We start from the raw sequence: 27,508 nt of genomic DNA on the forward strand, positions 1-27,508 counted from the left end.
CGCCCGTTTGACTGAGAGGACGCCTAATGACCAGTGAGTGCTCCTTGTCAAGGTTGATAAAGACGGTGACCTTTTAGTAGAAATCCAAACAGCCAATTCCTTGGTACTTTGTTACTTGTTCAGACGGTAGAGGCTATTTTTCTGTCGCTTTCGCCCCATTCGTCGAAAAATACCAGAGGGAGTGAAAAATAGAGCTGGTAAACAAAGGTGACAGACCTCAACCAGGGTAGGTCAATAATCCTTCTTTTGCGTTCTTCGTGGGTGCAAATGTGACCTTCTTGTCATTGTTGAAGATGAATAGAAAAACTCGGGGATTTTCCCGGATTCTGCAGACACGGTCCTCGCTCAAGCTTTCAAGTTTAGACGATGAAGCAATGTTCCCTAACACGCAGTAACGCATCACGCCGTTACGCGTTAGTTAGCAAAAATGTAATGACGTTACGTTACTCATTACTTTTCTTCCAAATGTAATGTGTTACCATATTTCACTATTCGAATGTAACGCGTTACCGGTAACGCACTACTTTGTAAAGCGTGAACCGCATGGACCGAAAAATTAGCCGGATTTTGCACGAACCGAATTCGGGCCGAACTTTTTTCGGGATTCTAATGCATGCCACGAATTTGGTCTCTGAAATTCGTCCGAAAACTATCATGGTTGCCGGCTTCAGTTGTGGCACCCGTTTCATTGCAAAAAATGTCGATGTGCTTTCATTTGCAAGATTGGTGCTGTACTTTTCGTTGGGTTGCTTTTTTCACGCCGTGAGTAGAATCTCGCATCGTTATTTTGACTTCGCAAGTTTGAGTTGATACGAAACTACTCCCGGCTTCTTTCTCTTCTGTGTTTTTCGATCCAGTGCTTGCGCCTTTGATATTTCCTACAGTTTTCTACAATTCCCTGCACCAGTTTGTGTTTGTGAATTTATTGTCGCATCACGACCATGGAAAGGCGCCGGAGCCTCATGTTGCTGCGGGAAATATTGCTCCTGAAGCAGCGGCAGTGCACATATCGGTCGACATGGGTGCGTCCTGTATGGGCGAACAGGAGAACAGAGAGCGAATACTTCACAGCGGTACGTCGCCGTATCTATTGCGCAGTCGGATTTGTCTCACCATAGATAAGGTTGCAATGTACTAAGTATATAATTCTTTGCTTAAAGATGCAAACTATGAGAAAGAGCGACCCGGAGGTCTTTTTCAAGTTGTATAGAATGACCCCAGAGTTGTTCGACCAGCTGCACGAAATGGTTCGTCTCCACCTCACTAAGCAGCAATGTGTGAGGGAACCTATTTCCTCTTGTGAACGTCTCGCCATGACTCTACGGTAATGTGCCATTAAAGCAACTTTCATTAGTGACACAAAACTTTTACAGGCCATTTATGACACACACGGAAACTTTCAGGTACCTTTCCTGTGGAGACCCCATCCAGGATATCGCCCTGAGCTACAGGGTTGGGATTGAAACCGCCCGTGAAGCAATCCACCTCACTTGCCGAGTGATATGGGACACCCTTTCGCCATTGTACATGAAGGTAACGTGTTAAAGGTTCATGCAAATTGTGGGTCAACAGACCGGAGGGAGGAAAGGGTCCATACAAGGGTCTCTAAACGTACATAATTCCGTTCACATTTTGTCAATGTCCGTGAGGTGTACTCGACGTGTCCCTCTGAGTTATCAACTTGTGACAGAGCCGTTCCGTGGCCCGATGCATCCCATGCTATACTAATTTCCTTCTTGTCATCAAACAATGCTAACAATTGGTTACTTGACAGCAAGGCTTTATAATTCATGAATGATTTTTGACATTCTGCTGTCCATTTTTTATTATAATTCAATGACACGTTTTCTGGGACACCCTGTATGAAAGGTCATGCAATAATTGTGTAATTCTGAATGTGGTGCTGGTTTTCTTTTTTTCAGCCCCCTACTGAAGAAGAGTGCCGACAAATTGCAAATGGCTTTTGGGAGCAATGGCAGTTTCCTGGCTGTGTAGGTGCTGTGGATGGAAAGCACATTCAGATTGAGTGCCCTAAGAAGAGTGGGAGCCTATTTTTTAACTACAAGGTGATTTCATAGGGCCTTAGCCTTTGTAGTTTCTACTACCTCGCCAGTACTGACATAGGTTTACGCAATACGTGAATGGTATACTTCACGATGTGTGTGTCCGCAATACACTACAGTGGTGGACAGCGTGTTTTTGTTTTGAACCATATAGCCGTAGAGAAAACGCCGCCAGTACACTTGGAATGTTAAGCACTCCTGGTGTTAAACACAATCTCATTGCACTGGCAAGGTCCAACTGAATATAAGCGGCAAGCGAAACAACATTCTATATTCTGACAGAATATCTGGGACCTTATTAATTTTATTTTTCTGGATTCTGTAACCTGAATTACTCCTTTAGTAGCTACGTAGAAAACAGTGCAGAGAGGGGACACGAAGAAGAAACAAGTGCACACACAAGCGCTCTGTGTGTGCACTTGTTTCTTCTTCGTGTCCCGTCTCTGTGCTGTTTTCTACGTAGTTATGTACCAACATGCCCAAATCTCCGCCTTAACTTCTTTAGTAGGTCATGTTTCAACTGCACCAGGTCTGTTCAGACAGAAAGGTTTAAGGTTAAGGTTAAGGTTTCATTGTAGTTAGTTGCTTAAAAATGAACTAACCGTAACTGAGATGAGGTACCAGCTTTTATCTACATGAAGTGTTACTGCGGTGAACTGACATTATATTGTGTATGTCAATCTTTTTCAGAAAACGTTCTCTGTTGTTCTGCTGGCAGTGGCCGACAGCAAATACAGATTTGTATTGATAGACGTGGGTGCCTCAGGACGTACGAGTGATGGCGGTGTACTGAAGGAGTCTGCTATTGGGAAAAGGCTGGAAAGGAACACCCTTGGACTACCTAGCCAGACCTGCCTGCCTGGCACGACGACGTACACACAGCATGTCTTTGTTGGAGACGAAGCATTTCAGCTGAGGACTGACTTCATGCGGCCCTTTCCTGGGAGGTCCACCAGTGAAGTCAACACCGTATTCAACTATAGATTAAGTCGGGCAAGATACATGCACAATGGGATTTCATAGAAATTTGAGGACTGTATTGTTGAGGTAGTTTCTTTAATATCCATTGCACTTCTTGCAGGCGCTGTGTGGAGAATGCGTTTGGTATTCTTGTGGCACGGTGGAGGGTATTCCGAACGCCTTTAAAACTGGACCCTGACGACGTTGACTACGTTGTCAAGGCTGCATGTGTCTTGCACAACTACTTGTGCTCACATATTGGGACGGATTCCACCTACTGCCCTCCCGGTTTGGTGGACACTGAAGATAACACAGGAAACCTGTGTGAAGGAAGGTGGCGGGAGATAATGGCCCAAAACTGTAGTGTGTTCAAGCTAGAGTACTCGCCCGCCCGCAACAGCAGCAGAGCTGCAGTTGCACTTAGGGACACATTGGCGGCCTACTTCATGACCGAGGAGGGTGCTGTCCCGTGGCAGTGGAGGATTCCAGGTGTACGAGGTCAACAACATTAACAAAGAATGTGAAGAAATGTTGAGTTGTGTTCCTGTAAGTTGTTGCGGATGAAGGTATTATAAATTGCAACTATGGTTTCATTGCACATGATTGAAGAAAACCCCGATACAGAGGAACATGCAACACAAGACAAGAAGTTTGTGAGCACAGCGAATGTTTACTCTGATCCAAGACCCTTTACAACAAAAATCTCGACAATGGGAGAGGAGCCCTCCCGTTGCTGTAAAAGTTCTTGGACCAGAGTAAACATTTGCTGTGTTCACAAACTTTTTGTCTCGTGTTGCATGTTCCTCAGTATAGGGGTTTTTTACCATCATGTATTATAACCAGCTTATCCTGCGTCTCATGTCTTCTTCTTCACACACATTTTATGCAGCAAACCAGTTTACCTTTTCATGAGCCGGTTTGAACTGATGTCACCTTGGAACCGAAGCTTTATATCTGAACCAAAATGATAAAATTTTCGGTTCGACACTCTGTATTGAACAGTGCAGGGAATATCCGTGTCTCGAGGGAGCCAACAACACCACACTGTAAACTTATGCACAACATTCATTTTAATCCTCACTCGGTTGTATTTGCAGCATTATTCAGGCTAGAGTAGGAGACTGCAACTTTTAAGATTTCAATCTCCATCTCCCCCTTGAGGCGTTCGGGGCATTTTCGCATATGACCTGCAATGACGTGGCCAAAATATTCAGCGTGATCTGGTTTGTGAGCCAAAACTGCATCCAGCCTTGCAATCTCTCGATCATATGGCTTCTTCCTCTTTGCTGATGGAGTGTTGCTGGTGGAATGCAGTTGCTGGGACTGTTTGCGGTTGCTGAGGGTGCCATTTGTTGGCTGTGTTTGCAACAAATCACACTCAAAATAGTCATCTTCAGTATCGTTAGTCGTGCACATTTGACTGAAGATAGCTTCGGCTGGCGACACAGCAGAGCTTGGAGGAGGAGATGGCGCAATGTCCAGTTGTGGTGACTGCACTACAGCTGGACAATTTCCAGTGCCTCTGGAATGAAAAAGTGACCATACTGTATCTTAAGAATCCTGCATATCAAACGTGTGGTTTGGTTGGCTCACGTCACAACCAGCCTAAAATATCGACCTTTATTAATGCAATCAGTAAGTTTGGGCATTTCCTTACAATTACAGGGACAGACTCTGGTAATTAGCAATTTTCTTCACGTGTAAATGATGAGCTAGCAATATATGTAAGCATCTCCCCTTTCTGCATCCTGTATCTGGAAAATTACATATCCCCCTGTCTGAACCCATCTCCTTTTATGAACTCTGAACGGTCATGTGGATCCACTTGAACAATAAAATGGAACCATCTTGTTGTAAACAACGATAATTTTCCGAGGCAGACCACAATTAGGGACAATTCCAAGTGCCAGCACCTCTTTGCCCTGTTGTTTGAAGCCATTTTGTTTTTCAATGGACAACTCAAATTTCTGCCTGTGATGGTTAGGACGAATGAATTTTCTAATTTGCGAAAGTGAGAGACTCGTGCGAATATGAAAAACCTAATAGTAGTTGATGGTTCCAACTGTACCTTCTCAATTCCACCGTGTCCTTCAAAAAAAGCATGCTTGTAAAAAATGACCACGATACGGCCACAACACCGTCAGCGGCGGCTCCGCTTCTGCCGTAGGCTTTTAAGGTCCTTAAGTAGCGCTTGAAAGTGTCTCGCAGGCCATCCCACCGTTTCCGACAGTCATCCCCTGCAAAACATCAGACATCGTCGCCGATATAGGATTGTTTATCAAAGCCAAGGCATAATGCACTTACCGGAAGCTTCTAGGATCGCCGCTACCTCGTTCCACAAATGTGCTTTCAGCACGGCATTCTTATATTGCGGTGCAGATACATCCCACAAGGGTACCCGTTTTTCCACTTCCTGGATAAGCTTTTCATTGAATTCTAATTTTGCTGAGCCGCGAACTGGTGGCATGGTTGATTGGCCGCAAACAAGAACTGCTGCGAATCATAACCACATGGCACTATTTACGACGCCACGGTTGCTATGATTCTTCGTCCGGTCTGTCAGTGATTGGCTGCCTGCCAATTTTTCGGCTTACGACACTTCCCATTTCGGAAGGAAAATCTGGCCTCGCCAGATGTCCCAAATCCGGCCCGAATTCGGGACGAACTTCGGTCGCCGAAAAAAGTTCGGCCCCGAATTCGGTTCGGGAAGAATCCGGACGGTTTTCGGTCCATGCGATTCACGCTTAACGCGTTACTCCCCGCCTATGCTCCCAAGTGTCTGGCTGAGTAACTGCCAGCTTTGAGCAGGGGAAGGAATCCTTTCTTTCCGTGATACGCCGCTTAAGTATGGCATGCCCAAGTAAACAAGTTCAAGGCTAACCGCGTGCGACGGCAACAGATAGCACACGTTGATAGTGATTAAACACATGATAAGCCATAACACGACATCCCCCTTCAAATAGAATTAAGGAAGCCAGAGTTAAAGAACGCAGGAAATAAACTTCATACAAATGCTTCATCAAACACTCCATTAAACTACATCATCTACAATGTTTCATCAAATTCTTATACTTCCCAGACGGTTTGCGAGAACAAAATAAATTTGCACACTCAAACCTGCACTTTCAAAGCATTGCAAACGCTCCTTGCATTTCACAATATTAACTCAATTTCATTATTTCAAAAGCACTAAGAGTTCTTTGTGCAAACTAAAAAAAGTCAAGCATGAAAAAGTCAAGCATGTCTCGGTGCTCACGCTCCACGCTCACTTATTACTCAACCCCGTACCGTGATGGTCGGTATACGTGTCTGACGTACCGTGTCACGGCGATTGGACTTCTCCGTTCCTGGAGTTGATGATCACTGTCACTACTAATGTCCTCATGCACTTCGTAGGGTGGCTCGCACGTTCCTCGCATAGGGCTTCGTATGTCGTTCCCTTCTTGTTGGTTAGGAGGAGGTTGATGTCGAGGCGGTTCCAGATCAGGACAGTAGATGTCAACCAGGCTTCTTCTGTTCCTCCTGATGTCTCCCCAGGAGGTACGAACGATGTACGACCTGTGTGCGTCGTCCTTTCTGAGGACGGTTCCCTGTTTCTGGGAGTCCTTAACCCAAACACGTTCGCCGGGTTTTAGAGAACGCAGGTCTCTTACTGCGTGCCGCGTGTCGAAATCCGCCGCTTGTTTCCGACGGTAACTTTTATCTTTGTAGCGAAGCATCTTGAAGTTAACTTTCTGAGGTCGAAGCAGTCGCGGATGTATTGGCAGTCTTGATCGTAGCCTTCGTCCCATCAGTATCTTGGCAGGACTTTTCCCAATGGGCCCCGGCGTGTCTCGGTATGCAAGCAGTGAAAAGTAGGGGTCATCCGCCTTCTGCAGCACCCTTTTAATGGTTTGGACCATTCTTTCTACTTCTCCGTTAGCTTGCGGGTAGCGAGGACTAGAAGTTCGGTGCGTGAAGCCGTAAAGACGGGAAAAGTTTGCAAATTCTTGGCTTGCGAATTGAGGTCCGTTATCGCTGATTAAGGTGTCCGGTATCCCATGCCTTGCGAATATGCTTTTCATATGTTCCACGACGCACTTAGCGGTCACCCTCTCCAGAAGAGCTATCTCTGGAAAGCGAGATAGATAGTCCACAATCAGTAGGTAAGTCCGTCCGTCCAAATCAAACAAATCGGCGCCCAACTTCTGCCATGGAAGCTCAGGGGTTGGAGAGACGATAAGTGGTTCGCTATTTTGGTGACGCAGCTGAGCACATTTCGCGCACTTCCTTATCATTACCGCAATCTGGCTACTGAGCCCCGGCCACCACACGCTCTCTCTCGCTTTGGCTCTTGAGCGGACGATTCCAAGGTAACCGTCGTGAAGAAAGCGTAAAGTCTGGAGCTGAAGTTCTTTTGGTATCACGAGACGAGTTCCTCTAAGGAGCACACCCTTGCAGCACGTAATCAAGGCGCGATCTTGCAAATACGGCATTAATTCGAACGGAAGAGAATGGTTCTGTGGCCAACCGGTTTCACAACATTGCTTCAAAAGCCGACATGTGCCGTCTGACTCTTGTGCTCTCTTGACCATTTCTAGCTGGACGCTAGACGAGATGCTACCCAGTGCAGCGTGAGCGAAGGCTTCTACTTCTGTTGTACCGATGCCATATTTTTCGTCCTTGGGATTACTGGCTGGCGCTCTAGATAATGTGTCTGGGGTAACCATCTTTTTGCCGGGCACGTACACTACGTCGTAGGTGAAGCGCATGAGTCTCATCCTAAAGCGCTGAATACGAGGCGGTAGAATGTCCAGAGCAGACTTCCCCAAAAGCGTTACCAGGGGTTGGTGATCTGTCTCAAATGTCACTTTAAGTCCACACAGGTACTCCTGAAATCTTTCTGCGGCCCATGTAAGGGCGAGCGCCTCTTTTTCTACCTGTGCATAACGTTGCTCTGTCGGGGTTAGTGACCTTGAGGCAAACGCTACGGGCCGTGTTTCGCCATCGGGTTGAATTTGCATGAGAACAGCGCCAATTCCGTATGAAGAGCAGTCCGCTGACAATATCGTTGGGTAGGCGGGATTATACCTAGCGGTGCACTCTGCCGATGCGATGGCGTCTTTAATGTCCTTAAAGGCAGCTTGTTGTGATGGACCCCAGGTCCATTCTGTGTTCTTTCGCAGCAACTCTCGCAGCGGTGCAGTTTTGTCGGCTAGTAGAAACCTTGCCATGCAAGTTGCCATCCCTAAAAACCGTCTGACGCCCGAACCATCCGTTGGTGGCGGAAGGTTTTTGATTGCAAAGACTTTGTCCGGGTCTGGACTTTCATTGAGGAGATAGCCCAGGAACTTTACTTCTTTTGTTTTGAACACGCACTTTGCGACATTTAGCGTCACGCCCGACGCTTGCAGTCTCCTCAGAACTTTCTGGAGGTTAGAATCATGTTCCGCTTCGGTCTCCCCATAAACAAGAATGTGATCCATCATGTTCGCTACCCCTGGAACGCCGTTGAGTATCTCGGATATCTTCTTCTGAAAGTACTCGGGCGCTGAGGTTATACCAAAAGGCATTCTCGTAAAGCAATATCTGCCAAAAGAGGTGATGAAGGTCGTTAATTCCTGGCTTGCTGGCGACAACTTGATCTGGTAAAAGCCAGAATTTGCGTCAAGTTTAGAACATACACGAGCGTTTTGAAGCTGCCCCAGCGTTTCTTCTACCTTGGGTAATACATAACGTTCTCGCAGGACTGCTTGGTTCAACCTCGTAAGGTCCACGCATATCCTCACGTCTCCCGAAGGTTTAACAACCGGTACGATGCCTGCACACCAAGAGGTTGGGCCTTCTACCGCTCTGATAACCACGTTCTTTTCCATATTTTGGAGCTCTTTCTTCACTTTTTTCCGAAGAGGAAATTGGAATTCTTCTCGCAGTATAAATTGCGAACGGCGTTGAGCCTTCTTGAAGTCTGATGTGGTATTCGCCTTCCAGCGTACCTAATCCGTGAAAGAGGTGTGGGAATTGGTTTTCCACCTTCTTTGAGGAAGGGGTCATCGGCTCCACGAATTTTACGATGCCTAGCGATTCCAGAGCGGGCACTCCTAGCAGTGCTGTCTGGAGCGATTCTACAACATATATGACTTCGCGGGACACTTTGCCCTTCCATATTATGTCCGCAGTGAATTTGCCTAGTACTTGTAGAGTTTGTCCCGACGGTCCTTTCAATATCTCTTTGGTAGGTTCTAGCACACTGGGGTTACCCGAAAACGGCGCGGGAACAGCAGTTACTTCTGCCCCCGAATCAACTTTCTTGCTCACTGCCACTCCATTAATAACGACACTGGTATACTTTGCTGACATTCTATTGGTCAATTTTCCCAAAAAAGTACGTTTCGCCGTCGTGGCGTACAGTAGAAAGACGAAACTTACGGGCACTCTGAGATTTATTCCTACAGACTATGGCAAAATGTCCAACTTTCTCTCAAAAATGGCACTTTACCGTCCTTGCTGGGCAGGTAGTACGAGGGTGTTGCCGTCTTCCGCACCAAGCACACGGAGTTCCATCGTGCTCGGAATCACTTTGGCTTCGCTGGCCACTTTTCTGATTCGGCGTCCTAGACTGGTCTAGACGGGATCTAGACGGGATCTTCTTTCCACGCCCCACACTGTCGATATTAGGGTCGCCTTGCTGCAAACTTCCGTATCCACCTTCGAGTTCCTTCTGTTGACTCTGTATGCCTTCCCTGAGGCGAGCCTTGGCGAATGCGGACGATGCTGTTAGCGCAGGATCCATTTGTAGGCTTTCAGATAGGGTGCAGTCCTTGAGTCCCAAAACAAACCTGTCGCGAATCATTCGGGTTTTCATTTCGCCAAACTTGCATCTTTCCTACAGCGTATGCAGCGCAGTCATGAATTCGTCGACGGTTTCTCCGGGCTCTTGGCAGCGACGGTGGAAGCGGGCAGTTTCGTAGACAATGTTGTCTATTTGTGAAAAATGCTCGTCAAACATTGTTTTTTACTGTATCGTACGTTTTCGCTTCTTCTGCGGAAAGGTCGAAGGTGCTGAAGACCTTTCTTGCTTGCCTCCCCATCGTATACAAGAGCGTCCTGACTTGGGCTTCACTGTTGCGGTCGGAGAGGCCTGATGCAAACCTGTAATCATCAAACTCCTGTATCCAGGCTTCCCACTCGGTCGCGGACTCGAAGTTGAAGGGTTCTGGCTGCCGTCCTGTGAAGGGCGTCGAGAAGACGACTGGCTTGCTGGCTTCGGCGTTGGTATTCATTTGGGAACCGAAGGAACATAACGTAGGCGGCGGGCTACACCGCTCCTAACACCATGTCGTGTCTCCCAAGTGTCTGGCTGAGTAACTGCCAGCTTTGAGCAGGGGAAGGAATCCTTTATTTCCGTGATACGCCGCTTAAGTATGGCATGCCCAAGCAAACAAGTTCAATGCTAACCGCGTGCGACGGCAACAGATAGCACACGTTGATAGTGATTAAACGCATGATGAGCCATAACACGACAGGTACAGTTCCGGTTCGGCAAAAAATAACGGTTAATAACGGTTTTCGGTTCGGGTTCGGGTTCTGTTCGACTCTCTGCTTCATTCAGATGCTTTCTGGGAAATAACGAACTTCGAGGCGTGAATTCTTTCTTCAGCAAGACGCCAAAAGTTTGCCGACAAATAGCTCAGGTAAGCCTAATGCCAGAAAGCCTTGCCAAAACAAACATCGACAGGAGGCCCGCCGTCCCGCGATACCGGCAGCCGGTCTCCGACACGTACGAACGTGGAGGAGGCCCGTGTTTTGACACGTTAATCGCCAGTGTACGCCTTTTGAAGCAGATTTTTTTTTTACGTCACATGAAAAGTCTAACACCGGGCCATGTCCCGGCAAAATATAAATGAAATCAAAAAGGTCCTTTTCGAGAAACGGACGCGCAAAATCCTTGTTTTTTTCGAAATGTGCTTAAACATTTGTGTCTTTCAGAAGATACCTGTAGGAGGTATACGCACGATAGATACATTAAATGTAAGAGCATTAAAAGCTTAGTGAACTGATACCAAGTATGGTAATGAGCGACATCTACAACCAGAGAAATCACGCGTCGAAGTTGGAACAAAACTGCGCGAGAGAGCATGTTCGGTATTTTTTATAGCACAGAGCGTCGCACTTGACCGCCAAAATTTGCGCTCGGACTGCCCGTCTGTAGGCATACTAAAGCATTAAAAAATTTAACTACAATATATTGTAAGACTCAGGAGATATACGCGTGCAAACACGACAAAACTGAAACACTCGAATTCAGGGCCGGATTTTCTAGATTTTTTTTTCACGAAAACTATTCCGTAGAAATTATTCACGTTACCGCTGTTGATCATCATGTACGATGAGCTTCTAAATAAAAAAATAAATAATGAAAATCCAGGAGGTCAATGGGACCTCCCTGCCTGAACTGACGTGAAACCGGCCAGGGGAGTCAATAATAAGGCACTTACATTCCTATTTTTGGTGGCAGAGGACAGCTACCTAGATGACACTGTGTCCTTGCACAGGAAGCATGGGAGATCCTGCGCGAAATGCACACGAATCGAGTCAATTGATTCGCCATCCAGTAAAGGTAAGTAAAGGAGCTTTGCCCTTCAATAATAAAAAAAGCAGGAAGTAAAAAACCACATGTGCGATGTTCACATATGGTCCACGCGCTGGCCCACAGTGCTGGTAGTACTGTCATCACAACAGTGGTAGTGTCGTAAGCACTGCCTCCTTTCAGCACTCTCTGTTTTTTTTTTTGTTTTTTTTTTGCCACCACTTTTTTGACAATTCTGTTTAAGAGATCCTTAATGAAAAATAATAAAAATAATAACAATATAAAGAACTAAATTCAGCACTGACAGATATACGGTATGCATTGCAACTGAATAAATGAAACCCGAATGTCATGTTGTGATGTATTGTATTTTATTTTATGTGATATTCGAAACATCCATACGTCATGTTATGCATTTAATTGCGTGGTTTTCATAAGTCACCTTGAACGTGTTGCGTAATTGACGTTCCCACGAAATGCCCAGCACCTGTTACAGTAATAAGCCACTCGACTCAATGCGAGGCCGAATTCCCCGAAGAGCTGTGACAATAAAAACAACCGCAAGGCCATTGATGCATGAGCTTCAATAGGGCAAGTCACTTTTACTGAATGCCTACGGAGGAGGCAGATTAGGGACAGGTCTCCCAAAACAGGAAACGAGCGACCCGCTTCCCAACGAAAGAAAGGCGCAGCCGCTGCACGGCCGCCTTTGTATTTGTTAATCCTGCTCACTTTTCCTGAGAACTATAACACTTTCGCTCTCAGTACGTAGAATTCTGTGTTTCCATTTGATTTGCGGAAGCTCCGTAACTCCTGATTGGATGGCTCATTACACGTCAGTTCCTGACGCTGTAATTGAACGAAAACTTGAGAAAGGGAGTTTGTCCTGATTAATTATGTATTGATTGGTCAGAAAATATGATGTCACATCGTGGGCAGCACGTGACGCCAGTCCGGCGAGAAACCTTTAAAAGCTGAAGTTTTCTTTGTGTAATTTATTCTGGATTTCAATCTGAAGTCTGGTCTCTACGAGACGCCATGTAGATACTGTAGATAGACTGCTGTCTTCATCGATCGTCGGCTGACTCTTCGTTGACCGCGTCCACCACCGAATCATCATCGGATCACCACCACCGATCCACATCTTTCACTGGCGCAGTCGACAGGATGGTGCGACGTTGGTACAGCAGCGAAGATCACGAGATGAGAAGTCGATGCAACATCAGCTGATCTACAGTGGAAACGGACAGTGGACTCTCCGGAGGAGCCTGGGAAAATCGCTGACTGAGCGAAAGGCTGCCTGGTAGATAGGAAGCAGTGGGAACGTCGAGACAAGAGACCGTCACGCTTGCGGAGAGAGCAGCTGAGGTACCTGGAGGGTCATCGACAGTATACTGCAGATTCTACGTTGGAGAGGACACACCGGCTGCAAGCTTCAGCTTCCACAAGAAAGCCGGGTAACTGAAGGACGTCATCACGGAACGGAGTGTTCAGGAGGTGACGAGTGCAACGTTGACTGTGGACTGGCCCAGTGGTGCGGTTATTTGCAACACGGTGAAGAGCAAGCTTCGTGGGAGACAAATCAAGCGTGACAGGTGAGACACCTCGATTGTTTTCATGGGTTGCCCTTGGTAATGCCAGTAGTGACTAGGTCGTATAGTCATAGAGTTAACAGTCAGGAAAACGGTGCGGGTAACTGTCAGAGTCGAATATCTCATATCGAGATGGCAGAGGGTACGACAAATGTGCCGGGAGCGGAACGATCGGTGTCCAAGGAAATAGAACTTGAGAAGCTTCGACTGGAGCGTTTGCGCCTAGAACTAGAGTTGTGTAAAGCAAAAGCAGCGAGAACTAGTGAGGCGAGTTATACTCTAGGGGAGTTTAAGGATAATGGTGACCAAATCCTGAAGTATTCGCAGCTTATGCGAGGGGTGCTGACAATGATACCTGACGCAGAGTCAAGGGTGCCGTCGTGGTTTGATGGCGTGGAAACTATGTTTCTGTCATTTGCGGTTCCGGACGAAATCAAAGGCGCGATTATCATGCCGTTTTTAACCGAAAAGGTTCGCGGAGCGGTGTCACGTGGTGTGACGGGAAAATTGATCAGCTATGACGAACTGAAGGAGAGGGTACTATCCGAAATGCGACTTTCCCCTGCAGAATACTACAGAATGTTTCGTTCGGCAGTCAAGCAGGAGGATGAAACATGGGTCCAACTCGCTACTAGGCTAACTAGTTACTGGGAGTTTTATGTGAAAAGTAGAGAAGTATCAGACTTCGATAAACTCATGGAGTTAGTTGTAGCGGACCAGATGAAAATGACCATGAGTGAGGGTATGCAATCCTATGTGGCCCTTAATGAGTCAGAGAAATGGTTAAAGCCTGAAGAACTTGCAAAATTGGCCGAATGCCACGAGGAAAGCAGGTCAAGAAAGGGTGGACCACATCCACGTAGTTTCGAAGAGGCACCACGTACTAGACGTGCGGAAATGAATGATAGACCGCAACGGAAAGATATTGATAGAGGACCCAAGCACGAGAGTCGCAGATGCCACTTTTGTAAACAAGTAGGCCACTACAGAAACGAATGCCCGAAAAGGCTTGCCGCGCAGGCGGAGACTAAGCCCAAAACAGTAGCTAGAGTTGAGCAAATGCCGCCACCCAGGGTGGAAGCTGAGCGCGTCGACGACACCGACAAGCGGGTGATCACTGAGAGCGAAAATCAGAACCGACATGTAAACATAGGATCGGGAAGCTCAGAATTTGTTGCGCTCGTGGATTCGGGGGCTGATATTACCGTGATTCGGAGGTCAGTAGTGCCTCATCTAGGAGGGAATGCCGGTACGTTGACGAAACTGCGGGATGCGTTTGGGCATGTAGTGCACGCAGAATTGAGGGAAGTACCGCTGCACCTGGTGGAATCGTTTGAAGGTAGTGGGATTCCTGAATTGATTCTAGTTTGCGCTGTAACTGACGAGCTTGCACCAAACCTAGATGCCCTCCTCACACCTGAGGACTATGAACAGCTAAAGCTTGTACGAACGAACGCGGAGCAGCTAGAGGCTCAGTTCGATGACAATGAATGTAGAGTAGAAACTGCGCTAGAGTTCGAGGAAGAGAACATAGACGCGCTTGTCGCTAGCGTAGGGATAACTGAGAGTCGTGACGCTGATAATGAGGACCACGCAGAAGGTATGGATACCTACAGGTCATTTCGTAGGGAGCAATTGGCTGACGAGTCTTTGAAAGAAGCGTGGGAGCAGGCGAAGCAGGGTACGCATGGTATGATCACTACGGATGGAATGTTGTTCCATAAGGATCACGTCAGTCAACGTATGTGCACGCAGCTAGTCTTGCCAAAAGCTCGCCGAAAAACTGTTTTGGAAATTGCGCACGACGCACCAGTGGGAGGACACTTTGCGCAAAGGAAAACAATACAACGCATAAAGAATTCCTTCTATTGGCCGGGAATGGATAGGGACATAAAACAGTACTGCCAAAGTTGTCATAGCTGTCAGATTAACTCTGGGCAACGGGCAAGCGATAAGGTCCCAATCACGCCACTAACTAGACCAAGCGCGCCATTTAAAACGGTTATGATGGACTGTATCGGGCCCCTCGACCCACCCTCATCACGTGGGCACCGTTACGCACTCTGCGTGGTAGATCTCTGCACACGATGGCCAGAAGTGGTCTGTCTGCGTTCACTAACCGCGAAAGCCACATGCGATGCACTTGTTGAGATATTTTCGCGAATGGGGACACCGGAGATGATATACTCTGACCAAGGTACCAACTTTAAGGCTAGGCTGACGCAGGAGCTAGAGAAATGTCTGGGCATTGTGCCCCGGTTTGCAACACCGGATCACCCGGAGAGTTCAGGAGCGGTAGAGCGTTGGAATGGTACATTCAAGGGAATGCTACGTCATGTGATTCAAAAGCATGGGAGAGACTGGGACCGCATGGTACCCTGTCTACTATGGGCGTACCGCGAAATCCCAAATGAAACGACAGGAGTATCCCCCTTTGAAGTGCTCTATGGTCGGACGCCGAATGGACCGCTGTCTATCTTACGGAAGACATGGATTGGAGAATGGACACCTCCAACTAGCTTGAATTCTTCAGTGGAAGAATACTTAATGAATTTGCGTAGAAAAATGGCAGAAATGGCGGAAGTTGCGGGAAAACAATCACAGGAACGACAGGGTCGTTACGCGGTAGGCTATAACCTCAGGGCGAAGAGTAAGACTTTCTCAGAAGCGGACCAAGTACTGGTTTTGGATCCTAACCGTACGGGAAAGATGGAAGCACGATGGGTAGGGCCCGCAACGATTTTAAAAGGTCAGCGGAAGGATAGCTACATGGTCAAAATGCCGGACGGTTCGAAGAGGTGGATTCACGCGAATAAGCTAAGGCCGTATATAGCTCGTGTGAACGCTGTAGGTGTCATATTTGATAACGATGACGAATTTGGAGACATAGTTGAGGCTCCCTGAAATCAGAAGTGTATTACACATAGCACCGAAGTAGATCCGTTGAGGTTGGAAATGTCAGATTTACAAGCAGATCAGATTCGAACGGTCGAAACTCTCATAAACGAGTTCTCAGAAGTATTTTCAGAGAGACCTGGAAAATGCAGGGTAGGCTCACACAAGATTGAACTAATCGAAGGGGCAGAACTCAAGAAATCGTATCCGTATAAAGTCCCCATTGCACTTCGAAAGGAAGTTGATCGCCAAATCAGCGAGCTGCTGGAATGGGATATGACTTACCCCGTGGAATCAAGTTTCGCACACCCCACCGTATGCGTCGCGAAAAAGGACGGTGGCGTACGTCTTTGTATAGATTATAGGCGGTTAAACGCGGTGACTGTAGCAGACGGATTTCCGATGAGGAACGCCACGGAACTGCTGTGGGATGTATCACGGGCACAGTACATCAGTGTCCTAGACATGACCAGAGGTTACTGGCAGGTAGCAGTTGATGAAGAGTCTAGGAAATTCACGGCGTTTGTAACACCAACTGGGCAGTACGCATGGAAAGTGATGCCGTACGGGTTGCGAAACTCAGCCCAAACGTTCCAGCGAGTTATGAATGACATACTTGCGCCGCACGCTTCGTACGCCTGTTCCTATATAGACGATGTGGCGATTTATTCCGCAAGTTGGGAAGAGCACGTAGACCACCTGCGTAAAGTATTAGCCACCCTAAAAGGGGCAGGACTCTCGGTGAATCCCCGGAAATGTAAATTCGGGCAAAGAACTGTAAAATACTTGGGACATGTAGTTGGCTCGGGAACTCACGCCCCAGACCCAGAAAGGGTGGAAGCAATACAGAGGGTAGAGCGGCCTAAAACTAAGAAGCAGTTAAGAAGTCTATTAGGCTTACTGAACTATTACAGGGATTATGTGAGGAACTACTCAGAGAGTGTGTTGCCTCTCACGAGACTGACGGGCAAACGGGTCCCCAACATCTTGCCTTGGGATGAAAAGGCAGAACAGGCATTTCTGTATATCAAGCAAGCTCTTGCTGAAATCCCCCAGCTAGTAGCGCCGGACCCATGTAAGGACTTCACGCTGACGACCGACGCGTCTGAGTACGCTGTAGGGGCTTGTCTGTCACAAACGGGACATGACGGGAAAGAATACCCCGTAGCATTCTTAAGCAAGAAGCTTTCCCCGACACAAACCCGATGGGCAACCATAGAGCGTGAGGCATACGCCATCATCTGGGCATTAGGGCGTTTAGATACCTGGTTGTTTGGGCGAAAGGTAAAAGTGGTAACTGACCACGACCCGTTACGATACCTCACCCATACCTCCCCGAATAGTGCTCGCCTCACCCGTTGGGCGCTAGCATTACAGAAGTATGATATTTCCTTGTCGCACATTAAAGGAAGAGACAATATCGCCGCGGACGCGCTCTCAAGAATGTTCAACGAGAGCTAGTGGTAATGTAGGGCAGCCTGTGAGGAGAATCGTGGTGTCTTTCATGTTGTGAGTACTGGACAATTGGGCATTGTAATCCCCGATCGTATGTTGTTTCGGATTGTTATATTCAGTTTGAATGTTGGTTGGACATGTGCATATCCCGCCACATTCTTGGGGGAAGGGTGTCATGTTGTGAGGTATTGTATTTTATTTTATGTTATATTCGAAACATCTATACGTCATGTTATGCATTTAATTGCTTCGTTTTCATAAGTCATCTTGAACGTGTTGCGTAATTGACGTTCCCACGAAATGCCCAGCACCTGTTACAGTAATAAGCCACTCGACTCAAGGCGAGGCCGAATTCCCCGAAGAGCTGTGACAATAAAAACAACCGCAAGGCCATTGATGCATGAGCTTCAATAGGGCAAGTCACTTTTACTGAATGCCTACGGAGGAGGCAGATTAGGGACAGGTCTCCCAAAACAGGAAACGAGCGACCCGCTTCCCAACGAAAGAAAGGCGCAGCCGCTGCACGGCCGCCTTTGTATTTGTTAATCCTGCTCACTTTTCCTGAGAACTATAACACTTTCGCTCTCAGTACGTAGAATTCTGTGTTTGCATTTGATTTGCGGAAGCTCCGTAACCCCTGATTGGATGGCTCATTACACGTCAGTTCCTGACGCTGTAATTGAACGAAAACTTGAGAAAGGGAGTTTGCCCTGATTAATTATGTATTGATTGGTCAGGAAATATGATGTCACATCGTGGGCAGCACGTGACGCCAGTCCGGCGAGAAACCTTTAAAAGCTGAAGTTTTCTTTGTGTAATTTATTCTGGATTTCAATCTGAAGTCTGGTCTCTACGAGACGCCATGTAGATACTGTAGATAGACTGCTGTCTTCATCGATCATCGGCTGACTCTTCGTTGACCGCGTCCACCACCGAATCATCATCGGATCACCACCACCGATCCACATCTTTCACTCCGAAGCTGCATTTATGCGGATAGTATGGAACCGACGGTTACTTTCTCAGTATTCGAGACTCATTCATGCTTGTCCTTTTGAAGCCGTGTTCCTGCGAGGGAAGAGAGAGCGCTTTTCCTCCTGGAGAAAGAGTTTCCTCCTGTACTAGCGACACCTATCGTTTGAACAAGCTTACGCACGACAAAAAGTCAGACAAACATATTTAAGGAAAAATAAAACGCGAAGAAGAACATGGAAACCATGAATAAAACGGGAAAGTGTCGACGTTAGGCTATTTCTTCTCAAGCGGAGTGACCACTTTAGCCGTCATGTTCTGAACGTGCCGCAAGGCCTGGACACGGATTCCCCAAGCCTGTCATTCCTGACTAGTTTGGGCTGGTTTTTCAGTTGGTTCCCATGTAGGCGGTGTTGCACTACACCATCGTCCTCACATATATTTCAGGCTAGTTGCAAATAGAGTTCGAGATCAACGTCTGGTGTCAGTTTTGCGTGCCGAAGGATATGCGGTCACATAGTTCTGGTTTACCACACCTGTTTTGCGGCCTAACGGACAAAGCGTGTCTTTGGACTGATCGTCGAGCGAGTACAAAACAATCGAAAGAGTAGGGCAAACGCCAGTTGGGCTTCACTCACACAAGTCAGTGACACCATGGCGGCCAGCTGCGTGCCATACTACGTGGCACAGGACACCTGGCTGCACAGACGAGGTCACGCAACGTGGATGCGTACACGAGGCCATGATATCAGTGTGAGACCTACATACCCAAAGGAGGTTCAACTGTGGGAAGGGGGAAACGTCACATGATTAAATACCTACATCTAACAGCTAGAAACTGTAGTGCTGTGGGTGATTTAGTGCGTACTCGACTGCCTCCGAGACTCTGAGACGACAAAGAAAGCAAGAAAGATGCGATGGATTTTCGCCGTGCACGCTATGACAGGTGAGAAATTGGTAACGAAGTCTCATTTCGACCACCAATGTTAGCAATAATCGTTTCTTTTGTATCAACCAATGCGTTGTTCGCTAAGAAGTGTGTGATTACTTACACAGGGTAGCGTTAAAATTAGAAAGTCTTCTCTCTACTGGAATCTTTTCCGAATAATCTCGGTTGGTTCGAACTGCTTTGACAAGAAGAAAAAAAAAACACTGCGTCTCGTTAATGTAGACCGGAATTACGATAACAGCTTTTGAATAAATGTTCGTTCGCGCATGATGACCATAGTGGCTTTTCCCTTCTTCAAGCAGTGCAATTTATCATCGGCATCACAAATAACTAGAATCCACACATATTTCCGCACAGGTAGACGTGTACGCGGCTTCATTGTGATGAAGAAACGAGGGCGTTCTCTTGGGGACACGTTCACTGATAGGCACGGGCCCCTGCACACTATTTTTTTTTACGCCAATGTTAGTGTAACAGGGGTGTATTTTGCTATATACGCCCAGATCACACACATATTACACCCCTTCGATGCTGATCCTCTCATAGATGGGTCTGAATTCCGTGCACATCTACATTGATGTGTTAAGGGTGTACTAAGGATGTAATAAGGGTGTAACGGTTTAAGGATGCTTTGCCTTATTGTAAAATGTTTAACATCGTCGTGGAATATGAATGGCATGTACGCTGAGTCTTAATTTTACCTAACACCAAAACCAGTAAGAAACACAAACGTTATCTTGATGGTGAGTTGTTACACCAAGCAATTCGTCACCTCAGTGTTTTTGTTTTTGTTCGCCCCAAACTTCGCCGCGGGGCGGCGAGGTTGGGGCACTACTGCCGTAATGCTAAGCCTGTGGGAGAATTGAAGTAGTTTGCCAACTGGGACCACAAAAATTCATTCAAAAAATCAGCACACCACCAGCGTCGTAAAACACAAGTAACAAAATAGGGCATTTTAAATGCTATTGATTAACTAGCAGCTCACTCTTGCAGCTGCTCTGGCGTTATTCCTACAGCTGGATGTCTCAATAGCCCTCAGCTTGGAAGCACCTGGTATCGACCGCGGTTACTGTGCTTCTGGAGGTCCTGGACGTGCTGGGAACCCCGCGGCATCTGATGACCTCCCTTATGCACCTGGTCCACCTGTTCCTCGCTATGAACATGAACTGCCTGATGGGCTCGATACGCCGAGTAGTCCCGGTGCCCTTGGAATGTACAATGCTCCTGAAACGGCGGACGATGACGAAGCGCTTTCCTGTCCTGGACCTCCTGATGTTGGAGCCCTCTCAGGGGCAGCAGCAATTGAAAGGGAACAACCGTTTGGCAGTGGGGTACGGTAAAGGCCCTGGATGAGTTGCTGCATTAGCGTCTGAACCGGATGAGTGTCACTTACAATGTTGCAGGACTTAACGAAGAGAACTGACGATCGAAAATACGTCTGTGTACAGATGCATATGACATCAAAACCCTTGAGAATGAAGTAAATATTGTGGTCAGACGTTAAAGAACTCCAGTTAGTGGAGGTATCCGCAGTCCTACGACACGGCAAATTGGCCACGACCTACTAGATTATTATAACGACCATGACATAGGCACCCCTTCCCAGCACCGCATTTGGAGGTTAGCGATGGCGCTATCATCGGCCCTTTCTAGATTTCTACAATACTTTGTACTTCAGCTTATCTTCGTACGAGGGGCGTTCAAGTCAAACCGGGACTTTTCATTTTTCGCAAAAGTAAAATGAACTTAGAGGCGAGAAATTAGTTTTATTTTTCAACGTAATCTCCAGCTGGGCACTAATGCACTTGTCCCAGCGTTTCACGAGGGCTTGGATGCCAGCAGCGTAGAAATCCTTACCGACGCATAGCAGTCATGATCGGACCGCATTCTTGACCTCGTCGTCGCAGCGGAAGTGGCAGTCCCCAAGGAACGCACTCAGTGAACCGAAGAGATGGAAATGGCTGGGGGCGAGGTCTGGACTGTAAGGGGGATGTGGCAGCGACTCCCAGCCAAGTTCCTGTAAGGTGCCTGTCGTGAAATGTGCGGTATGCGGGCGTGCATTGTCCTGTAGGAGGATGACTCCTTTGGTGATGAGGCCCGGCTTTCCGAATCTGGAGGTGTTCATGAATGATAGTGTTCAACATTCCCACAGAAAGGTCCGTATTTCGAGCCAGTTCGAGATATGTTATCCGTTGGTTTTTGAGGATCGGGCGCTCCACAAGCTGGATGTTCTCAGGAACTCTGAAACTGGGCTCTGAGCCGTCCCCGCCGGGATCGTCCTGCACTGATGTACAGGTCCCGACAAACGTTTACGGAACACGCGAGCGGTGTATTTTTTCCTCGGTACGACACTCTAGCGGCAAGCGGAAGCTGGCGAAATCAGGCCAGTTCACTGCCTCAGAGGGGTGGACGACTGCGCTCTTAGCGACACACAGCGGTAGTTTCGGTATGATTACTGTTGTATGTGCCCACGAAGTGAGTTGGATTTAACTGTTGTGCTCGTCAACAACTCGTGACTAGCGTCAGTTGTTTATCAATTATCAATTCAGCGTCAATTGTTTATCAGCTCGTCACGCGTCGTCCATAATGAAGCAACTGTTTACAAGATATCATTCTTTCTGTTGTCTACATATCATAGCTTTCCAATAAAAGCAATACACCGTAAAGTGTTGCTACCATGATTCATCCTTGTTATCACGAGGAGGGAGGCGTCCGTTATCCACCGTCTGCGGTTAAGCGTGGTTCGAACGCCAACACGGCTCTTCCAACTCAGCACGCTTCACACCCCTACATGTGAAGCCTGCTCTACCGAGGGCAACACTTCCCACCTACTCCTCCACTGTCGCCTGTTCGCCGCTGCCCGTGCCACTTTGATGGAGCGGCTAGCTGCCCTAGGGCTGAGGGAAGTCACGCTGGCAATGCTACTAGCCCCTCTGCAACGCCCCATTCAGTGGCGCGTCGGAAGGGAACTCGTACGCTTCCTTACTGACACAGGGCTCGCGCTGAGCCTGTGACTGCGCCTCTTCTTTCGCTCTTTTCGTTTTGTCTTTCTTTTTCTTCTTTTTATTTTTCCTTTTTTGTAAGCGGGAATAGCAAGTCGGCTTCTGGAGCCAGGCTAACCTTTCCCCTCTTTCGTGTTTTTTGTTGTTGTTTTGTTTTGTTTTGGAATAAACCTATATTCCCCCCCTTGTTATCACGATGATAGCGGCGCGCTCCCTGTCTCAACAATCGTTGAATCACGTGTTGTTGGCGAGCACAACAGTAAAATCCAACTCACTTCGCGTGCACGTGCAACAGTAATCATACCGAAACTACCGCTGTGTGTCGCTAAGAGCGCAGTCGTCCACCCCTCTGAGGCAGTGAACTGGCCTGATTTCGCCAGCTTCCGCTTGCAGCTAGGGTGTCGTACCGAGGAGAAAATACACCGCTCGCGTGTTCCGTAAACTTTTGTCGGGACCTGTACGGCCGTCTCGGAACCGTTTGCACCACTCAAACGCTTTGCTGCGGCTAAGTGTATCGTGGCCATACTGAGCCTGAAGTCTTCAGTGAATTTCAGATGACTTTACGCCTTCATTCACGAGAAACTTCATGACAATTCGCTGTTCGATGTGCGCGCTCACCTCGTTGTCGGCCGTCTTGTCCAGCACGTGTCTTCTGTTTTGCACAAACTTTGGATCACCATGTGGTGAACGAGGAGGCCTGTCGCGCGTGAAAATGACGAAAAAGAAGTAGCGCGAGCCATTTGTACACCCAGGAGACAGAAAGTCCCGGTTTGACTTGAACCCCCCTCGTATATTTGTGCAGTGGATGCCCCACGGGAGATGTTTCTTTCTAAAGTTCATTATCATCATAGTTCTGCGCGTTTTCATATAAGCGGTTGGTGTCGTCTGCTACGGTAGTCATACGTCAGCTTCTGTGCGTTCAAAATTCAAATTTCTATTGTCCAATCATGATGTAGATCTCGCGAGTCAATGTGTAGCGCTCCTAGGGAGTCGTGCTGGCTGGCTCCTCATAGGTGTTGCCGATTATGACATGGTCGGTATAATCTAGTAAGTCGCGATCGCCACAGAGTTACCTAGCCATATTGGGGGCGTTTTCTGGTTCAATCACCCTCGAAAACAAGAGTGAAGTCTTCCCCCCGTAGTTCCAGGTATGTAATGTTCTCGTAGAACCAGGGTGTCGAACCGAAACCGAACCGAAAACCGTAACCCAACAGTTATTTATGCTGGAACAGACCCTGAGCACTCTAAAAATGAGCTTCACCGCTTCCCGCAGGGATGGGCATAAATACACTTTTTGAGCATTTAAATATAAATACGAAATACTACATGTTTTCATGTATTGAAATACTGCCTATAAATACTTTATGATGAAAGTAATTAAATACAAAATATCAATACATTAAGACAGTGTTTAAATACTGTAACTACTTCCGTAAATACTTTGAGCCGTCCACGCACATTTTCCTTTTAAATTAGTGTATAAATAGAGCCACCTGAAGAGAACCACAAGAACCGACGACGACTCAAAACCAGCTAATGAACTTGTTATCGCTTCTTTCACTTTCTCTATGTTGAATAAAGTGTTCATTTGTGCATTTGCGGGTTGTGAGTCGTCGTTGTCGGTTCTTGTCTCCTGTCGAATCCCCCCCCCCCCCCCCCCCCCGCTGCTCCTCGGACTCAAGGAGATGTTTCCGTTCAATCGTATACACCAGCTCGCTTGCCTCCTCTACTTATGTTCATCAACTTTCCATCTTCAGCGACGACAGTGAAAAACTCCACGTAAAAAATTGTCTGGTGCGCTGCAGCCATTGCCCGGAGTTCCCAGTGAATGACTGAGTAGAATTGCCGCTAACGGTTGCATTTTATGAGGCCATACCAGTCGGGGAGCAACTCCGATTCACGATTTTCCCGATTCTAGATGGCGCCACGCTCGCCGTCCTTTACACGCTGTTCGCCTCCGACTCCGAAATAATCCCCATTGTGCACGGTAACACTCTCCGCTGTTTGTCGAGGGGCAAAGTGTCACACTTTGACACGAAAGGTCCGCAGTTCGATTCGAGACATTCACGTCTTTTTGCTTGTCTCCGATTGCTATATGAGTACTTTATTTTTAGTTTGTTGTTATATATTTATGCTACAATTATTGTTTTCACAAGTCTGGCGTCTGTACTGACTGATTATGGAATTTTTAGTTGTTCTTCGTATTGTTTTACTAGTGCATACTTACTGTATGCCGACGTACAAGCGTGATCGGATAGGACGGATGACAATATGGGCAGTACACACACAGATGGCATTATAAACGAATGTTGCCAGCAGTGAGTCTGAGCACAAGGCGATTGCAAATTAAGAATTCAGGAAATGGCCAAGAAAAGGTTACTCCGTACGCTCTCAAACCTCGCCCGAGATGCCGATATTTCGAAGGCTCTCAACTGGATGTACCAGCGGCTGTAAATTAGGCTGCACACAGTGCTTACAATGCCAATCTGGAAAATCTAGTGCTCGAAACAGTATTCGGTTCTTTTTTTTTTCTGCACTCGCTTACAAGCAATTTACCTTGATAATACCTCTATTATTCATACAAAAATGACATATTAGTGTGTATATTTATGGTAAGTAAGTATTATCAAATATCTGAATTCATTTTCAAGGCGTTGTTGCAAAATACTTTTCAAAATTTCGGTTGCTTATTGTTACCCGGAAACCTCAGTAACATATTTGAAAGACTCCTTTTTCACCCCTGTTTTCCCTTCGTTTTCTTTCACATTACACTAGCCCAGAAAAATGATGTCAGTCGACAATTCCCAGTGACAGGGGACCGTACCAAACCGTGCAAATGAGGTGGAGGGTGATATAGGCTTCGGGTCGCCACACAAGAAACAAACCAAGGAAGATACGGAAAGGTCGAGCGGCGAGGCTTCGAAGCGGGAGTCGCGATATTCCTAACAGAGACTGTTCTCTCTCACTTTTTTTTTTCCTGGGAGCCAAGAAAAACGACTCAACAAAGAATAAAAGGACACAGAGTAAGAAAATAATAATAATGGTCACCGGACAACATAAGGGGTTCTTGTTTGAGTGTAGGAAAAAGTGCACTTCGACCCCCTTATCATGTGGGGCAAGAAGATATATGCTTCTTTTTTTCTGTTTTTAGAAGAACTTCTGAAGCGTAAATTTTTTCTCCAGATTTCGTTGTGTTGGATGCTGAGGTCTCAGTTAACTCAATCCAAGCTTGAAAATGTGGAATTCGGTCGTGGAAAAAGCTGAACAACTGGACACCATGTCAGCCAAATTCATGTGTATTTTAGGCGAATGACTATTCTTGTAGGTCAACACAGATGGCATTACAAAATGGAGGTTTCCAGAGATGAATCTGAGCGCAAGTTGCCAACTGAAGGAATGATCACGGAGAAGTCATTTCATATAATCAAACCTCGCCCGAGAGGCCGGAATTTCGTCTCCGGAAAAAATGTCTCCAGGAGAAATCGTCTCCGCAAGAAGAGTATCACGAAAGGTAGTCTTCGCCAAACGACGTAGCATAGCGGGCGTGCCCAGCTGTGGGTAGGGCTCTACGCCGAAATAAATATTTTAAAATAAAACATTAAAAAATCGACGACAAAAAAGTCACGGAAGCTAGCAACAACTGTGCAACAAGAACTTTCATTTCGTAGTGAGGGAGGGTAGCCGGAGACATTTTGTCCAGGGACGCTTTCGGGGGCATTTTTTCCGGGGACATTTTGTCTGGGGACTTTTCGTTTGGGGACGTTTTGTCCAAATCCCCTGTAAAACCTGCGTCTAACCAACAGTAGAGAAATACAAGCATCCAGCGAACGATATTGTTAGCAAACTAATGAAGCGAATTATATCAATTTTATGTTGCTCGTTGAATGGAATGTAAATTTAATTACTCATTAACACATGAAAAAAATTAAAAAGAACCCCATGTCTCCCAGTTTCAACAAATCCGCAAAGCGAATGATAACACTCGGTCGGCTGTGATGTGCTTCTTCGACTATCTAAATTTCAATTATTGTTGCATCTATGTTTCAAGGGCTTTTTAGTGCACAATTATCCGCACTTTACCCACCACACACTTTCTTTTTGTAGTAAACATGACGCAGATTATTGTTGTTTTTATCTTCTCTGGCTAGTCTATTTCCAGCACCAAATGCTATGCATTCCAGTTATTTGTTTTGTAATACTACAGCCACAACTTTTTCATAATCTGCACCATCCCATTCAGTGGTCATTCACCGGGGATTCCACCCTGTGCCTCTTTGGCCTTTCCATTTTCAGCCTTCTGATTTTCGGTCTTCTGACAGTTCGGCGTTATGAGTTTTCGAACTTTTGATAGGCTCAATACTTACTCTCAATCAGTCTAAATAAATGCATTGCATTTAGCAACAGCTATTCCAAAAAAGAAAAAAAGGAGGAGAAGGAAGCTCCTAAAACTCCTTGAACTCCGCCTTTATGTATAAATGAACAAGATAAAATGAAAGGAACTTGACGCGCGAGGAGGTCTCGAAGCACAAATTCCGTCTCATAATGCGCTGATTGTTACCCGGAAACTTCAGACACTCTTTGGTTTTCACAGGACACTTCACATTACACCAAACCTTTCGTTCAGCGTTGTGTCACTAGCTCAGAGGAAAATCCCCAGTGGCCCGGAGCTTTTCCTTATCTTCGTCAGTAGGCCTCCCTTTGTCCGCGGTGCAAAGACAGGCGGGTAAAGGTTTTGGGTCATCCCACGCGCAACCAGCAAGCAGTGTCGAAAGATCGAAAATCCAGGGAACCGGTATCCAAAAATTGGGTGTACCTCAAAATAAAGTGATCGAAATCCCCGTTGAAAAATAATCGACTGTAAACAAATGTTATCTGCCTATAAAATGCACAGCTGTGCGCGGGAAATTGCCAAAGCGCACTTAGACTAACCTGAACATCAAAATGTAAACACCGAACTTGTAGAAACCTAATAATAAACTAACCAATGTGCTGTTCCGTCGTGTCCGCCCTGCTAGCATAAGTCGCTAAACTGTGGCTTTCGTTCGCTAAAA

At 46.8% G+C, this 27,508-nt stretch overlaps 2 protein-coding genes across 2 annotated transcripts; both read left to right on the forward strand.

Annotated features, from left to right (window-relative positions):
• Positions 1 to 941: 941 nt before the first annotated feature.
• Positions 942 to 3,535, forward strand: LOC135372477 (uncharacterized). The gene is made up of 6 exons (XM_064606085.1): positions 942 to 1,073; positions 1,161 to 1,324; positions 1,404 to 1,533; positions 1,923 to 2,066; positions 2,754 to 3,010; positions 3,145 to 3,535. Exons 1-6 carry the CDS (start codon positions 942 to 944, stop codon positions 3,533 to 3,535), a joined length of 1,218 nt encoding a protein of 405 aa, XP_064462155.1.
• Positions 3,536 to 13,316: 9,781 nt separating this feature from the next.
• LOC135372478 (uncharacterized) lies at positions 13,317 to 16,088 on the forward strand. Its single transcript, XM_064606086.1, has one exon. It carries the CDS (start codon positions 13,317 to 13,319, stop codon positions 16,086 to 16,088), a length of 2,772 nt encoding a protein of 923 aa, XP_064462156.1.
• Positions 16,089 to 27,508: the final 11,420 nt, after the last annotated feature.

Source organism: Ornithodoros turicata, unplaced genomic scaffold (genome assembly GCF_037126465.1).
Source record: "Ornithodoros turicata isolate Travis unplaced genomic scaffold, ASM3712646v1 Chromosome15, whole genome shotgun sequence".
Classification (NCBI taxonomy): Eukaryota; Metazoa; Arthropoda; class Arachnida; order Ixodida; family Argasidae; genus Ornithodoros; species Ornithodoros turicata.